This window comes from Chelonoidis abingdonii, chromosome 5 (genome assembly GCF_003597395.2).
Source record: "Chelonoidis abingdonii isolate Lonesome George chromosome 5, CheloAbing_2.0, whole genome shotgun sequence".
NCBI classification, from domain to species: Eukaryota; Metazoa; Chordata; order Testudines; family Testudinidae; genus Chelonoidis; species Chelonoidis abingdonii.
In genome coordinates, this window is record NC_133773.1 from 60,383,866 (window position 1) to 60,402,481 (window position 18,616).

At 39.4% G+C, this 18,616-nt stretch overlaps 1 protein-coding gene across 7 annotated transcripts in view; it reads right to left on the reverse strand.

Annotated features, from left to right (window-relative positions):
- The window catches only part of LRBA (LPS responsive beige-like anchor protein), a 582,443-nt gene that overhangs the window by 427,489 nt on the left and 136,338 nt on the right, over positions 1–18,616 (reverse strand). For all 7 annotated transcript variants that reach the window (XM_032793241.2, XM_075066317.1, XM_075066316.1 and 4 more), the window contains exon 31: positions 9,119–9,252. In XM_032793241.2, coding sequence (XP_032649132.1) covers positions 9,119–9,252 — 134 coding nt within the window. The remainder of the gene's footprint in view (positions 1–9,118; positions 9,253–18,616) is intronic.

The following is an 18,616-nucleotide window of genomic DNA, read 5'->3' on the forward strand; positions in this document are numbered from 1 at the left end:
CTACCATATTTAGTCTAGCATCCTGCTTTTGGTAGCTTCTCAACAAATTTGCCTGATGCACATGCCCAGCATGGAAAATTTCAGCCCATTTTGGACAATTGCAGCTGAATGTGGGTCTTATAAAAGGAAGCGTCAAGCAACCTTAATAATAGACAGGGCTACCAACCCTACCTCTACTCAAAAAATAAAACCTCACCCTCTTAAAATACAAAACACAAAAAGTAAGTAATAGGTCCAGTTCACTAAAGGGAAGATAGGGAAGGTAATCAGAGGGCCAACAGGGATCATTCTGAAAGCAACACTGAAGAAAACTTTAAGGGACAAAATCAGATTTCAGCACAAAGGCTATGTCTACACAGCAATTAAACACATGCAGCTGTCCCATGTCAGCTGACTCAGGCTCATGGGGCTGTTTAACTGTGGTGTAAACCATCGGAGGGTCCCAGAGGCCAGGCTCCAGAGCAGGCCTGTCCTTCTACACCAAATTAAACAGTCCTCTAGCCCAAGCTCCATGAGCCCAAGTCAGCTGACATGAGCCAGCCACAGGTGTTTAATTGCAGTGCAGACATACCCAACAGCTCAATATCATCAGGTTCAACATGGCAATGTTGATGCTGCCTTCAGATGCAAAATGGAAATCCTAAAGAGCAGGCTCTGTGAGCACAGATACTGACAGTACAAGTCTGAAGGAATTGTTCTTAAACATGGCCAGGACAAACACCAGTATGTGATTAAAAAAAAAAGTTCCAATTTAGGGCCTAATTTTCAAATATGGGCTTCTATTTTTTTGTGAGCAAAATTTTATGGCTGAAATTAATGTAAGCTTTAACTGTAATTTACGGTATAATTTATTATTTGCACCTTTGTGCATAATTTTGGAAATTTTTAAGGACAGAGTGAAAGTTGGGTGGGCAGCATAAATTAGGCAATGTGGAAGTGAGTGATGAAGGTTTATATGACAGCAAGAAAATGCTGGATCCCTTAACTGCTCATTTCCAGCCACTATAATCTGGGGGCTGGAGGGGCTGTTAAGAATAGTTTTAGAAAGTATAATGCTTTTGGATGTTAGCTGGATTTTACTGAAACATGTTTTCAACATAAACACTTCTTAAATTATTTTGTGAATAAGTAATAGTTCATAACCATATAATTATTTTTTTTTAAATCCAGTTTCTTTGAACACTATTATTTTTACATATTCAAAAATAAATTAAAAGGGACATTAAGTACAAAAAATCAGTCAGATGTTGTAGTAAGAATTAAGAGATTAAACTGTTAGATACAACCTTCTGTATAGAGAAACAACACACGGACAGTGATGAACTTCTTGTGACACTGAATTCCACAGATTGACTCAAATGCTCTGTAAAAGACTATATGTTTACTGGTTTTTCTTTCATTGAATGACCCCTGTTCTTGGAATATGTGGCAGGATTAAAAAAGATAGTCTAATCAGTTTTCATTATATCCTTTATAATAAAATACCTCTTAACTTTTTGCCTTTCCAAGAAATGCAGCCCATCTTTGCATTTCCCCTTGGAGCCCAGCAATAGCCATTCAAGTACTTATGCAGCAAACTTTCAACCAGTTTGTAAGAGCTCCCTTCCTACTCACACCTCCAAGATTGAATACACCTTCTTTATTGCATACCCAAATCTTGCCGCTGTATGATGCTAGGCTGAACACAAGAACTAAAAATGTAAGATTCAGGCACACAGAAAGTATTCTTGACATACAAAACGCATTTTGTATTAGTACTCCCTCCAGACAAGCCCTCAGAATATATTTAAAATCTATGATGAGGTCATTGTTAGAAGGTTGGCACAAATACAAGGTGCTATTATGACTCAGATGGTAACATTAAAACCTTACTATCAAAGATGTGACGGTTTCAAGTATCACAGCAGCACCCAGTTAAGGGCTTATATAATTTAATACTAAGGTGGGATGCATGTTATAAAACATAAGAGATAGGAGACATTCCAGTGAAAAAATCTCTGAAGAAAACACTGAAGAACCCAAAGAATCATCTGTCAGGTTAGTGAAATGGTGTAATAAAATATCACGAGGTTACCCTTGGTTCTGGTTAACTTTGACTATTTTATACTGCTATGCACTAGCATTAGTATAAATGATGATGAATGCAGAAAGGCCATTACTCATGACAACTGCTGTTCTTCCCTGTAGTAACGAAAACTAATTGTGCACTATAGAGACAGACTAAATGGAATAGCGAAACTGTACTATATACTTAATATGTTCTTAAATTGCTAAAATCAGTATTGAAGTTAAAATGCAGCCTAAAATGGGGAAACAGCACTAAGCAATTTATGCTTGAGAAATAGTGGAAGGCAGGCCACTGTAAAAACTGAAAATCTATTTTAACAATGTAATGGTATGTCTGGCATAAGCGCCTCCATCTTTAAGAGATCACACTCCAAATTCAGACATGTTTCATTATAAGAACTAGCTTAGGTTTGTCAGAGCAGATTTCCATTTATGTGAGATGTAAATGAATGTGCACAGTGGTTATTCCAAATGCTTGTGTCATGTAAGTTTTTTGGATAAATTTATTAATTTTATAAGCAAATTGAGCTTTCAGTTTTTTAAAAATGGCTTTTTGTGCAATTAGCCAAAAATGAAGCATTTCAGAAGTATTGATTTCATCTACAGCACACATGTTGGTAAGTGCAGTAGCTACTTCAAACATGTGGAATTAAACTGCCTTATCTCTTCCTTATCCTTTCACTGATAAACTGGCTCCTTCAAACTGACAGTTTTACAGACATTTGCAAGAACATAAAAGAAAATGCAAATAGATCATCTGTCTAACACCCTTCTGGTGAAAGCTTATTCAGGGTCCCCAAGGGTCTAAACAAATAATGTCTCCAGCAATAATGTTATTGAAGAAACTCCTTCTCCACCAAACTCCTTATATCCTTGTATTGTATGTACACAAAAAGCAATACATACACGCTGCATGCTGTACAGTATTTAGTGAGATACTGGACAGGGACAGAAAATAGGAAGAAGACAATTAAATGAATAGATCTGCTCAATTCTGCCCAACAGACAAAACATTTTAAATGATTATCTAGTAAACTAAACGAGCCAGTTCAAAAAATAAACTTCCTATGAATACAAAGAAACTACTGTATAACGAAAGGTTTTACAAGCTAGAAGGATCTGTTACATAAATATATCTTCTGTATCCTAAGCCAAAACAAATTTCATGAAAATGGTGCACTCTTATGTGAACTGCTTGTAAGAATATTTTTTGACCCAATTAATATGTTTAAACACTTTCTATTGGGGATATTTCTATGACAGTAACTGTCAGCGACAGATGAAGTAAAACAGACTGACAATATTAACTCTGTTATTAATCTTCAGCTACTGTCTCCTCAGTTTAGCTGCCACACTCCAAGTGTGAGTGAGTCCTTGAGTCACTTTTACTCTGATGTCAATGTAAAGAGAGCCAAACTGTTTCTGGTTCTATTTGTTTCCAATACTTAGCCCTGGTCTATACTATGAGCTTACGGCAGTGTAACTATGTCGCTCAGGGGTGTGGAAAATCCAGTTCTCCTGTTGGCATAAATAACCTCTTCACAAAGCACTACAGTGGCGCAGCTGCACCATTGCAGTACCACAAGTGTAGACAAGCCCTTAGTCAATACTTTCATCTTGAGACCTCAAGGTGCTTTCACTTACAAGTGAAGTAGGTCAGCATTATTCCCATTTTAGAGATAGGTAAACCAAGGCACAATGTAATTACTTTCTCATACCTGGAAATGGAATCCTGAAGCCCAGACTACCGGTTTGTGCATTAGCCACAAGACCATCCCATTTGTCACTGCAATCCTTCCTCCCCTTTCCCTCCTAGTCTCTTCACCAGTCTCCACACCTCAGTGCCTTCTCTGGTCCTGTCCCCTTCACACTGTGGTTGCTTCCTGGGGTGGATAATGTTACTACTCAGGGTTGGAAGCTGTAGTGCTGAATGCCTATTCTTCCCCACTGTTTCTACACTGAGAGGCAAAGTAAGGCGAGAATGCAATTGACGGGAAAATACCCAATGGAAGCCTCTGGCATGGCTGTGGGTGGAAAAGTTTGAGGAGAATTGCATGCATGAGTGAATGACAGCAGGGGCAAATGTATGACTGTCACTTCAGAAAAATAGCAGTTGCCAATGTAAATTTCTTTAACCTAGACAGCGTCCTCGCTTTTTAAAAATAATGCTTGAAAATAGAATATAGAAATGGATAGCACTAAAAAAAAGCTAAAAGTCTCAACACTGCATACCCTAAAGTAAAAAATTGGTAACAAGTACTGTGGGTGCAGTACCCTAAAGACAGGATTATTCACAGAACACGGGGCAGGAAATGCAAGTTTTAGTGCCGCCTCTCCATCCCCCCCCCCCCCCCCAAAATGTCAATGAAATTTTCATCAACACGTAACAACTAAAAAACATTTACAAGGAAGACTAAGTGCCCCGCAAACACAACACACAAATATCCCATCAGAATACACAAAAATAGCTTTGCTGCCTTTGACTAGTCTCACCTACCATGACAAAACAACTAGCTGTACCAGCGGTCCCCAATGCAGTGCCTGCGGTGGCATCGAAATGCACCCGCGTCCTGGCCAGCGGTCGAGCATCTGCCGAAATGCCGCAATAATTCAGCGGCGACGCCACTTGATGATGTCACTTGCCGCCAACAAGCAGTGTCATCAAGAGGTGTCTCCCTGAAATGCCACCGAAATTCGGCTGTATTTTGGTGGATGCTCGACCTTCGCCATGGTCTTTCGTCTGGCGCCCGCCAAACAAAAAGGCTGGTGACCACTGAGCTGTACCAGCTAATGACCAGCTTCCTAGATCATATTCTTTAGCTCCACCTAGAACAAGTATCTTATAATTTTTTACCACTTCCCTACCCAAGGACTCTCCAGTACTGTTCCAGGCATTTCCTCCTTCCAGTAGTGTTTTCAGTAAGTCCTTCTGGTTTCTTACCCTGTTACTTTATAACAAGGGTGGGCAAACTATGGCCCACGAGCCGCATCTGGCCCACCAGCCGTTTGAATCCAGCCCTCGAGCTCCTCCTGGGGTGCAGGGTTTGGGGCTTGCCCCGCTCTGTTGCTCCAGCCAGGGAGAGGGATCAGGGACCGGTCCGCTCAGCTCCTGGAAGCAGCAGCAGCATGTCCCCACTCCAGTTCCTACGCATAGGGGCAGGCAGGGGGCTCTGCTCCACATGCTGTCCCTGCCCCACGCACTGCCACCACCACTCCCATTGGCCAGGAACCGTAGCCAATGGGAGCTGAAGGGGTGACACCTACAGATGGGGCAGCGCGCAGGAGAGCTGCCTGGCTGCCCCTATGCATAGGAGCCGGAAGGGGAACATGCCGTGCTTCCAGGAGCTGCTTGAGGTAAACACCATCCAGAACCTGCACACCTGAGCCACTCCCACATGCCCCAGCCCTGATCCCCCTGGTCTCAGCCTAGAGCATCCTCCTGCACCCCAGACCTCTCATCCCCAGCTCCACCACTGAAGCCTGCACCCCCAGCCAGAACCTTCACCCTCTACCCCCCGGTGCCCCAACCCCCTAATCCAGCCCTGATCCCCCTCCCACCCTCTGAACCCCTCGGTCCAAGCCCAGAGTACACTCCTGCACTCCGAACCCCTTATCCCCAGTCCCACTCCAGAGCCTGCACACCTATCCAGAACCCTCACACACCCCACTACCAGTGCCCCAGCCCAGAGCCCCCTCCTGCAGCGTGAACTCTCATTTCTGGCCCCATCCTGGAGCGCACACACCCCCAGCCACAGTCTTCATCCCCTCCCACACCCCAAACCCAATTTCATGAGCATTCATGGCCTGTAATACAATTTCTATACCCAGATTTGGCCCTCAGGCAAAAAAGTTTGCCCACCTGCTTTATAAGGAATGGGTGCCAGGCTCAAATCTCTTGTAGCAGTCATGAGTTCAAAATTACTTTACACAATTTTAAACTGTACAGCAAAGCCTAGTCATGTGAAGATGTAAGCACCCGACGAATTTTACATGCCACTGGTGGTCCCTCTGAAGTCAAAAGGAATTCCTCACAGTGTGAAGTTACATACATCTTTTTCAGGATCATGTCCTTAGTCTCTATATCTCAGAAGAATTTCTGAGCCACAGCCATACCACATCAAAGAAATCTGTTGACAGCCTCAGGTGTGCGCACCAGTACTAATAAATTGAAACTAAGAGCCCTGAGGAACAATGATTAATGACCACTATGCAACAAAGTTACTAAATCCAAGACATTAAGACTGTGACTAGCCTAGGTGGACTGTGTCTGTTGCTCAATCTGTTTTCTTAGAAAAGCCTAGTTAATCAGGCAAGAGCAATTATTTGTTAGAGGTTATTTTTAAATAAAATGACATGAAGAAATTAATATACTATATATAGCCTTAATGTAAAATGTGGTAACACTGCAATTTATAGTCACTAAATACATATCTAGTCTGAAAGTTGTTGGGTTTTTTTAAAATGGTTTAATGTGCTATTTTCTTAATAGCCAGGTAAACAGTCTGAAAAGAATGCAAGGTCAAACCCTTTTTCTCAGCTACTAACTCTCTTCTGTGCTAAATGGGGTCTAAAAATTATGTAGAGATAAGCAAATTGATGTTTGTCTTCTGAAGTCATATCACAATTTTGTTTTCAGTCCTTTTTTTTTAATAATAGTATAACTATTACTCATTTTTGGCCACTTTTTCCTCTCATACCACAAGTTTAAAGCCCTCATACAAGAGTATTTAAAACTGAAGTGTAGGCAATTTACATAATCAACACAAATTACTTAGACTTTAAATATTTTACATCAGTGGGAACTAGTGTTCCCATCTAATCTTTATTTTTATTAAAAATAATTTCCAATCAATGGTCATGTTTTAATCAGTTTTAGGCATGATTTCATGTATCCCTTAAGTTTTTCCTTTTAATGAATTAGATTGCCAGTTCAAACAAGTCTGGATTTTTAAACCTACTTTGTTTCTTTTTATGCATATCGATTTAGATTAGAAGTCTCAGTTTTTGCCAACACTTCCAGACGTTCTGGAGGTTGTACTGGTACAAGGTTACATCATTATTGTTCATTGTCTGGATTTCTTATACATTTTACAGTACAGCAGCATTCAATATATTCCAAAATCATTTCTACAAAAAAAAGGTATACACCATTTAGAGAGCCCGCAAGTTAAATTCCACTGATGTGCTTCTAGTCAAAGTGATTTAAATTATTGCAGCAGTTTCTCAATAATCTAGGCCCTATCGAACTGAGGAAAATAGGCCGTGATTTACCATGTTGGCTAACAGATTTTAACTAATGTGCTTTTATTATATACAGAGTATAAAGACTTCAAAAATATGCTACTTGCTCCTAGTCAACCCTAGGCTCCCTCTTGAACTGTGATGTGTTTTTAAAACAGTTTATTTTCCTAGTCTAGACCTGCCTCCTAGACTAGCAGACTACTAACTCGTGCAAATTTGAGTGATGAACTTAATCTTCCTTTCTGTATCAAGCAGCAAGAAAGTATTGGATCACAAAAGTGTTTCCTTTCATGTAGCATAGCTGCAATTAAATCTGCATGACTCCCACAAGTACTTTTGCAGAGAGCTGGAGAGAATAAAGATGATAATAAATGTGCCCACTAGGGCACTTGGGAAGGGGACTGTACTTGTTTCTAGGTCTTCTGTTTCTGATATATCATTAGCAACAACTAGTACAAAGAAATGCCAGGTTAACAGACACGGATGGAAGCTTCCTGGACATAGAGCTTCAATTCTATTCAAAGCTTTAGCATGAAAATTGGTGGTTTTGCTGGGCACAGATATTTGTGAGAACACACACAGCCTTGGGACTACAAAATGGCTGACCAAAAAGAGCAGGCCTTATGCATTATATCAGAGCGTTAGACCTATTGTACAGAAAGAAAAGGAGAGCATCGGGACTCAAAGTACCACATGACTGTATGTTTAAAAACAACCTATACTAAGTCTGTCCTCAATTAAGAGTACCACAGCAATTACTCAGATTTCATGACTGCAAACGTATCAGGATAAAACTTTGTTCCCTTTGTAGCGAATATTTTCAGACCTACTTTCTGTTAGCATAAATATTCTACATTGCAATATTCAAGTTTCAAGATCATACTTAAGCGGAGGAAGGCTTTTAAAAATAAAAAAGTACCCTCAAGAAAAAACATTACCTATTAGTAGAAAAAGTGGAACATATTCCTATGCTAATTAAAATGACTTCCTATTGTATTACTTCTGCTTATCAAAAATATTCCCGTAATTCCAAAAAAAGATGAGAAGTATTGTTAAAAGCAACCAAATTCTTTTATTTGCTCTGCCCTATAATGAGACAAAAACGAACAAAATGAAAATAACAGTAGGAAACTTAGAACAAAAGAAATTACTACACATAGTAAACTTATGCAGATCAACATCACTGGTGGTCAATAAAAATACTTTAGCAGGATTCTTTTGTTTAAAAGGAGATTAGCTTTATAAGCATTCCCAGCTATGGCATGCAAGCTAAGAGTCACATGAGTAGTCAAACCTTGTGCTTTAAGGTGTAAGCTGATCACTGGTGAGGGTCAGAAAGGAATTCTCATGGTCACAAACCCAAGCAACACCACTGCATGATTGGCCAGATTTAACATACGGGTATTTTATCTTTTTCTGAAGTATCTGGTACTGGCCATAGTTAGAGATAGGTTATCAAGCACATGCTCCCAGCCCTGCAAGCTGTCGCATGTGTGCATCAGCAGACACATGCAGAACAACTTGCAGGACCTAGGGCCTCAGAATTTCCTCGCTCTGATCTGATATAAAAAGGCCTATATTACCTAATACACCCAGTTAGGGGAAAAAAGCAACTACAGAAAAAAGCTTCTTTCTAATATATAGATTCAGATAAGTTTTCCAACAGAAAATAGAAAATAGATAATTGTTAATATTCTGCAATGTTTTGATGGTTAAAATTTTGATAGAGAATCTCATTACAGATGACTCCACTTTATTATATATTTCTGTTTCTTTTCTATTAAGCTGTCTTCCATTCACCCTTACTCACCAGGAGATTCTCCTGTCAGATCTGGGGCCTGCGTTGAATCTAATGAAGAAACCATGCTGACAGCATTTGTGGGTACACTCATGGTAGCTGTAGAAGGGGAAATTGTTGATTTCTTTGGAGCTACAACAACACTCCTAGATGGAGAAATAAATAAAGTTAGAAAATCATATTTTATATATATATATTTTGAAGAGTTTACATACAGTGGACCTTTTTTGAAAGGAAAGAAATACAATGCATACAGAATTCTGTTTTCTGCAAACCATATTAGCTAGCAAGTTCAATACTTCCTTCCACATTCTCTTTGGTCACCTCTTTTGCCAGCCTATCTAAAGATATGCACTGACACTTCATCCATTTTCTCCCTCTCCTCCTTCCAATTGTTTATAGCAAGGCTTTAACATTCATTTCAATCTCCCAGAAACATGGTCAGCTAAAACTGTACGGATATACAAATACTAGGGTAGAATACTTTGGGATCTATCCCAGTTCCAGTAAAAACAGTTTTTGCCTTTGATATTGCTTATATTGAGTTCTGCTTTAAGAGCAACACCATGCTTTAATGACCTAACACAGCTGAACACAGAAAGGTAGAAAGGGGCTAGGATGTCAATATACAGTACTCAGAATGAAAGATACTGAGATCTGACAATATACACCTTGAAAACTGTCTAGATGTGACAGGGTCCTTTAATTCTGTTTTACAATACTGGACGACTTCTCAGTGGAGACATCTACAGTGTAAAAATAACTAACCTCATCCTGAAATGCTAATGAATAGTACATACATTAATGTCTTCACTACATTTCAAATTAATCTTATATGGAAATAAATCTATGGAGATATCTGAACTTAAAGATATACTTATTAAACAAATCAGAAGATTCTTAGACCTGAAGACAGTGTCACCAGTCTTTACATAAGCTCAACTTCAGGCATTACATTCAACAATAAACATAAAAGGAGAAGAAAATATATAAAATTTCAAGTTAGGCATGGAGATTTATCTTGTATGTTACCAAGAAATCTATTTATGATACACCAATTTCAATTAAATTGTAATACTTTATTTCAAATACCTAAAAGACCTTGTTAAGCATACGTTTAAGGCATTTTTAATTGCAAGTTAGCTCCATAGACATGCAAAAACCCAACTAATGAGGTAAAGAGTGCAGCTGATATATAATGCACTCCCACAGCACCGCTTACTTTTAATTACCTGGTGTTAACTGTAAGTTGAAAGTCTTCAACCATTCAATTTATTTAATCACGTCTTCTGTTGACAGTAGTACAAGTACACACTGAAATTATTCCCTTAATAACTTTAAAGAATTCAGTTTCTAAATAAAGTTACTTAGAAACTTGAACCAAATTAAGGCATGGTAACAAGAGGTTTTTGTTAAATATTTCAAAAATAATTTTAATTAGAAGGAGAAAATGGATCACAGTTGTCTTTCTCCTTCACACCAACGTATGTCACATAATCTAGTCTGTGTTACTGATTAAATCAATCTTCCTATTGCTAGGAGTAGGCAGCCACCATACTTGGAGATAGTCCGTGTCACATCATTATAAGGTTGACTGCTAATGTTAACTATATACTAAAAAACAGACGTAACAACCACCTGAGCCCCAAGCCAAGACAATGTGCCTGAGCCATGAATTTCTATCACATGTACATATCAGTTTCCACCAAACCTGTACATTGTATTAGAAAAATAGTTTATATAAATATATACACTGTCTGCTAAATTACACATACATTGCCATTAATATACAATAGAGCCTTGCATTTCCTCATGCCTTACATTACAGAGCATAAAACAGACAATATCCCTTTAGACATGTGATACCAAGAGGCTATTATTGCTCTTCTTTAGGACAAGTTCAAGGTAGTTATTGTGTATGCATAATAGCTTGTCGTTGAATAGCTCTCTCCTACATCAGTGCAATTATTTTAATACTGAAAGTACCAAAATTAACTTAAGAAACACGTGCTACATTTCCTTTTTTCATTTATAGTGTCATATGTTTTCAGGATTTTTCTATATCAGTCAGTTCTCAGCAATCATGAAAACAAGAGGCCCTCCACCTTTTACTCCCAAGGGCATTCTGTGCAAAAAAATAAAAAGTTCTATGCACAATATTTTAAAATTCCACAAAATTCTGCTAATTTTATTTGTCAAAATAACACTATATAATCACAGCAGTTTCAATTATTTTGGTAACTTATTTCAAAATACCTGTCAGCAAGTATGTCTCTAATCATACAGAGACACAAAAATTCCCACAGGAGCTGAGTTAAAGAAACCCCCATGACAACCCAGTTCCTGTTTCTCTACCCCCCTTTCCCCACCTAAGCCCACCCAGGGGGCCAGATACCCACACCCCCTCCCCACCAGAGCCCAGCCATGCTCCCCTAGCCCACTCACACCTGCTACCCTTCAGAGGCCAGCTGCAGGCCCCCATCTGCCCCCCCCGCCCATTGTCACACTCTACCCCTCCAGAGCCCATCCACATCCCCCCAGCCCAGAAACTCATATCCCCTATCCCCCCTCCCACTGAGACCAGGGATCTGGAGCGATAAACTGCCTGATACTGGGTCCCAGGTTTCCACTGAGTTTCCCACGTGCCACCACCTTCTTCCTTCAGGCTGTGTGGGGGACTGTAGCTGCCAGGAACCCTCTAAACTCCCTTCCCCTCCTCCTGACCTTGTCTTCTATTTGCAAGCTGGACTCTGCCAGGTCCTGCAGCCCCTAGTGACAGCCAACATCTCTGCAACCCTTTTCTGTGGGGATAAGAAAATTCTGTGTACACAACATTAATTTTTGCACAATTCTGCATTGCACAGTGGCAGATAATTTCCCCAGGAGTAACCTTTAAGAGGGCTATGCAAACTACACTGATAGGCCCCTAGCAATTATGAAGCCACTGTGGCTTCTAAATCTGTAGGGTAGGGAAAGCCTGGATCCTCTGAAAGTATTACACATAAATGGTTGATCAGAATCTTTTAATTTTAGATTTTAGGATTTCCTTCTCTAGCTTAAGAATACATGCACTAAGTTTTGAGATAGAAGGAATTTTGGAAGACTTCATAAACCTTCTGTAATTGTCTATAAGAAATGTGCTCATATGGGTTGTCAGGTGCCCAGTTTTCGACCATAAAGTCCAGTCAAAAAAGGGACCTGACTGGTTTGGTCAAATGTACTGACCAGACATCAAAAGTCTAGTTACTGCAGGCAGGGAGGGAAGAGTTGCCTCCTACCTGCATCTCTTGGACAGGTAGACAAGCTCCATGTCAGGCTACAGCTCCAGAGCAGGGGAAGCCCAGCGAGTGGGGCAGGGTGGAGAAGATCCAGCCACAAGGATGAGGGAGGGCAGTGAGCAGTATGGGGAGGGTGGAAGAGGAGCGAATGGGGGGCAGAGCTTCGGGGAAGAGGCGGGGTAGGGGCAGGGCAGGGGAAGGTAGTAGGGGTCAGTTGTCAGCATTTAGAAAGTTGGCAGCCCCAGGGCTGATATGAGTCACAGCACCAGAACTGGACACAATTCACTGCACAAAACTATTATCATGCCAAGTTAAGGTTGACCAACAGTAATAAATACCCTTCCATCAAATCCACCTATATTTAATCCTCTGAAAACCAAGGGGAGGAATTTGAAGATTTCTCCAAAACCACACCCTACAACCTCAATTCTCCCAACCTAGAACTGGCAGTAAGCACTGGGACCAAACCAGGCATGACCAATCAGAAATACGAGCTGTCATTTTCTGTGTTGTGGCTAACACAATGTTACATCATAGTTGTTCTTCATACCCTGATACTAACACTGCTACTACTGTGCTAAGTGCAGCTGAACTTATCAAGGAATTAGTTACACCAAGTTTCTAGAGCTCGCACTGCCATTTGAGGAGAGATGCAGCTACAGCTAAAGCAATCTGGGATCCCTTTTTTTCCTGCATTGTAATATGCAGCAGTTCAAAGAAGACGATCAAAATGGGCCCTCTGGCCTCCAAAATCATCTGTAGAGAGTATTAGGACAACTATAACAGTTGTTATTCACATTCACTAGGTATATGAAGATAGTAGGATATGCATACATCATCTCTAATATTCTCTTACACATTCTCAGAGCTCAGCAGACAGCAAAGGAAACAGTGAGTAACTGCACCACAAACGTGCGTCTGACAAAGTGGGTATTCACTCACGAAAGCTCACGCTCCAAAACGTCTGTTAGTCTCTAAGGTGCCACAGGATTCTCTGCTGCTTTTGCACCACAAACGTGACTATAACACACACACAAATAATTACCATTAGGTAACTTCACAGGCTTTTTTTAATTACAATCCCATTATTCCTTATTAGAATGGAAACTTGCAACTGAAAACAGAAAAGAAAATTAAGCTTTAACTAAGCATGGGATAATGGCTCAGCACCACATGTGATCTATTTGAATTCAAGTGGTAAGAAGCAGAATCATTAAACATCCCAAAACTGAGTATACAGAAGAGCCTATGTTGCAGTTCAGTAAGAGGATTTATATATACCCACCCTGGAGGATGTTAGAAAAACTGCCTCTCAGTTAAGGCTGGTCAAAAATTATCCATAAAAGTTATTTCAATAAATTGTTTTTCACAAGAACTATCTGCTTTCCACAGAAATTTTTGTCAAAATAAACCCCAAATATCTGAAACAGGAAAATGTTTCAGTTAAAGCAAAACAATTCAATTTAGAAACATGTTGGTGTTTCATGGAAGTTGTATTTTGAGTGTCCCCATTCTCCTCTATAAATCCGGTTCTCCAGCAAGATTATATCTACCATGATGCACTGCACTCAGGGACTTCCATAATGCACCACAGTAGCTCAGCAAGAGGGAAGACTGTAGTGCATCATAAGAGATGGAATCCAAGGGGAAAATATTTTCCCCTGACCCGCTGCAGTTTAAGTGTAAACTGTATCCAGCACATAAAGGAGTGAGTGGAGTTCACAATGCTAAACTGGCACCTAGAGAAAATATCAGCCAGTCATTACTCACAGACTTTAAGGTCAGAAGGGATCATTATGATCATCTAGTCTGACCTCCTGCACAATGCAGGCCACAGAATCTCACCCACCTACTCCTGTATCAAACCTGTGTTTGAGCCACTGAAGTCCTCAAATCATGGTTTAAAGAATTCAAGGTGCAGAGAATCTTCCAGCAAGTGACCTGTGCTCCACGCTGCAGAGAAAGGCAAAAAAAAAAACCAGGGCTTCTGCCAATCAGCTCTGGAGGAAAATTTCTTCCCTACTCCAAATATGACAATCAGGTAAACCCTGAGCATGTGGGTAAAACTCACCAGCCAGACACCTAGGAAAGAATTCTCTGTAGTAACTCTGACCCCACCCCATCTAACATCCCATTACAAGCCATTGGGCATATTTACCGCTAGTAGTCAAAGACGAATTAATTGCCAAAATTAGGCTATCCCACTATACCATCCCCTCCATAAACTTATCAAGCTTAGTCTCAAAGACAGATCTGTCTTTTGCCCCCCACTGAGATGATCTGGGATGGGCCCAAAGTTTTATGTAGTAAATCTTTGAACTTGCTCTCTTCTCAGTTACCCGCAATTGCCATGGACTCCGGAATCTGGAGTTTAGATAAGAACTCAAAAAGAATGAACTATAATCTTTAAGTGCCTTAACATCTTCCTTTTGCAACTAAAGTTCAGCATATTATCCATTTACTTTAATCTGGTATTTAATGTATTTTTTATGTAATCCATTTATACTCTGCATCTTTCCCTTATTTTTTATGCACAGTTTAAAGAAACTAATCAAATAAGATTAAAGCCACAGGATTTATTTTTTTAGAGGTTCAACTCAAGGGCCTCTTGAAGGCGTGTTACCAAGGCAAGTAGATTTGTTTGCTTTCTGTTAGCTGGGATGCACAAGAGTACATTTGAATCATAGATCCAGTAACTTAAAGTCCTCTGTTTAAACTTTGATACTGTGATAAATTCTAATACAGTTCCTTAGAAAGTGATACTGATATTTTCTCACCCTCAGTAGCTAAGTAGAAGTGTAACAACTTTCAGATAAAGAAATATATGTTACTTGTTTAACAGCTCCATAACTAGCGCAAATGGTTCTGGTGTTGGTCTCAAAAAAAGGGTTATTTCACAGCTAAAATACTCAGAGTTAAAGAAGTGCCAACTGACAGACCAATTCATCAGCCACTAGAAAACCCATTATTTTAAGATAAATGTCTATATAAAATAGAAATTATGTAGAAACTATGGAATATGCATCATTACATCTAATGTTAAACAAAATAATCTTAAATATCCAAATATTCAAAAACACCTTCTAGCGCACTAAAAAGTTGAGCACTTGCTTTGTCTTTAAGCAGGTTACCACACAAACAAGATGTTTTCCTTTCCCTTAGTAAATTAATTGATTGGCGAATTATGTTTTTAAAAGTGAGAAACTTTTGGATCTACAGAAATAATATATAAGCCTCCATAGTTCCTATTTTACATGTTACCATGTTTATAAGGAATGTTGGGTTATTTTCACACACCAAATTCATGTCCTAGGTTCAAAGATGACCATCATCTTGAGTACCTTGATCACATGCAAGATTACCCATCAATTCATTTTATTCCTTTAATATCTAAATCATTCAGCCACCTCATTTAATTCTATATTTCTTCATCACCTGACATTTGCAAACTATAATACTAACCGTTTCAGATATGGGAAAGTTAATATAAATTAGAAAAATACCATAAACAAAATATTCTCATACATTTTCTGAGCAAAGCTCTGCCTCAATACATCTGTAAACATCAGAAGGTCTTTAGTGGATTGTCTCATTAACACAACTACTTCAGGTGTTTTTCTTCTTTAATTTAAAACCAAATCTTTAATTTTAAAGCAAGAATTTATAGCACAAGAATTGATAAACGTAGGTCAGATACAGTGTAGACCAGCCGCCATAAATACATCTTACCCAGAAGGTCAGTGTGTTATTAGTCCCAATTATGCTGAAGTGTAGGAAGGCTTTGTGTTGCAGACAATTATTCACTGCTGAATGAGCACAGATCACCAAACTGAGCAGTGGCTTCTATCAGAGACAAAAGGCTTACAGAACAATAATCCAGCCAAATTCTTTAAACAATCATCTATTCCTCAATTTTTAGAATGCTTATTTTTGTTTCTTTTGATCAGATGCAAAATATCTATAAATATAAAAAAAATTCTAAGTACCTTTTCCCCTGCTTATTTATTAGTAAAATGATACGTTTACATTTAATTTTTAAAATGTATTGCAAGTTGCATAGGTTGCTTGGGCTTGACTCAAAGTAAAAAATGTGAATCAAGCCTACCTGATGGCTTCTTAACAATTTAGAAATCAATACATTAATTTTAACTCCCACTGGCACGTGGAAATTTACTAGGATTTTATTTCTAGTGTCTCACTTTTCACATTGGATACCAATGAAGCAGCTTGTTTATTCTCCCAAAGAAACAGAAGGTCCCGAGGTCCCAGACCCCAGGCGCCTGCCCGAGCATAAATGTCTACACTGCAATTTTAGGGCCCCACAGCCTGAGCCTCACAAGCCTAAGTCAGCTGACATAGGCAGGTGCTTTACTGCAGTGTAGACATACCCACATTGTCACCTTACTTGCTCTGTTATCAGTAAAGTTACCTTTCCCTCCTTCTCTGCACACCCTGGGAGAAAAGTAAAAAATGAGAGCTCCTCACAGCCCCATCAGGGATCACATGGGCAAAACACTACAGTCTGCAGTCGGGAAGAAGTGGGAGGGAAAGAGTAGGGGCGGAGAGAGAACCTGCCATGACCCACCACCTTTTTGTATGGCAGAATTTAAGTTTTCAGTTTGTAAATAATTACATCACATCGTCCAGCTCTATAAGAAATCCTGTAAGTTGCAATAAAACAAACAAAGCCACGTCAATTTCATGCTGCTACTCAGGAAAGCTATGGTCAGAGGCAAATATTGGAGTTATTCCCAAGAAAAAATTATCCTGAATATTGGAGGCTGAAGGAGAGAAACAGTGCAATCCCATCCTCCAGCCAGCCTGCACTCATCACCATAGATCTGAGCATTTTCACAGCATCCAGAAGACTCTGGTGGAGGGAGAAAAGAAAAGTTTCCTTCACATGAACAGATGCTAAATAGAGTGGAGTTTCACATATGTTTGAGCTCCTAACTAGGGAACTACTCCCAGCCTTTGTTTGTAGAGCTCTCCTATGATCATCTTTTGTCCATACTTCCAACTAGCAGATGTAGTCTTACAGCTAAACCTTTTCCAACCTTTTCAAATTTTACCAGGCAATATTTACGTGTTTATTCTGTACATAAATTATGTTAAATCCACAAAACTCATTATCTAAAACACAGCCACTGAAAAAGGGCACACATGACAGTGGGAAATGCATAAATAGATTGACCCAAACTAAGCAGCTTACATGTGTGACATTCCAAGAAGTAAACAAGCTTATAAAAATACCTGTTTTGTGAGTTGAAGCTTAGCCTCAGATTTAAGTGCCACACTGTGGAGCCATGATTTACACATCTGTTTCTCTTATACTCTCAATACCTTCAGCAAACTCCGTGATCACTGAATTTGTCCACAAAAAGTAGCAAGAGTCAGGAGAGAGTCACATAGTAAAAGTGACAAGTAACAGATTAATAGGTTATTAGATTAGCCTAGAGAGAATTCAGTTTGGGGGTTTCTTTTTTTTTTTTTACTCTGAAAAGAAGTGTTGCTTTTATTTTTCCATCAGTTGTCTTTTCCTGAGACACTAGTAACATTTTCTTGTCTACAAAAAACACAGTCTCAGGACATATTGCAATTGGACTGTGTTAATTCACTGTCTTTGTGGATCTAGTGAAAAAGTCAGCCCAGGCCTTGAACTTTATCAAGATAAACCCCTGGCACAGACTAATCACCATACTGGATCTTCACATAAGATAAGAGGAAGATTTTTGGCATGGGAATGAACACACACACCTTGTTGTTTGCAAAAGCCTTCAACCTGGCAGCCTTTCAGCAAGGTTTCACTCACATAGCTGTTACTGTATACTCTCCAGCTATAGCTAGGAAGTTGATAATCCTTAAGATATGAGGAGAGTTTTGATTTCTGACACAGCATTCCTGAGATAAATGCAGGATCAGAGAGATGCTTTGAAATTCCCAGAGATACTCCGCTGGTAAACTGCTACATGGGAACAACTTTTAACAAGGTGTCTCAAAAAAAAAAAAGTTAACTTACCAAGCTTTGTGTTTGCCACCAGACAATACATTAAATGCAAACCAGACCCAATAAGTTGCATAGAGCATCCTGAAATCTGCCCTTCCAAAGTTTCCCACTGTACTGTTAGTATTTTGGTGATCCCTCAGAGATAAAAGCTATTCCTTCTAACTCTGCTACAGCTTCCTGTAAAAAGGTCATAACCTATTCCACCCACCCCATCCAGAAAAATCC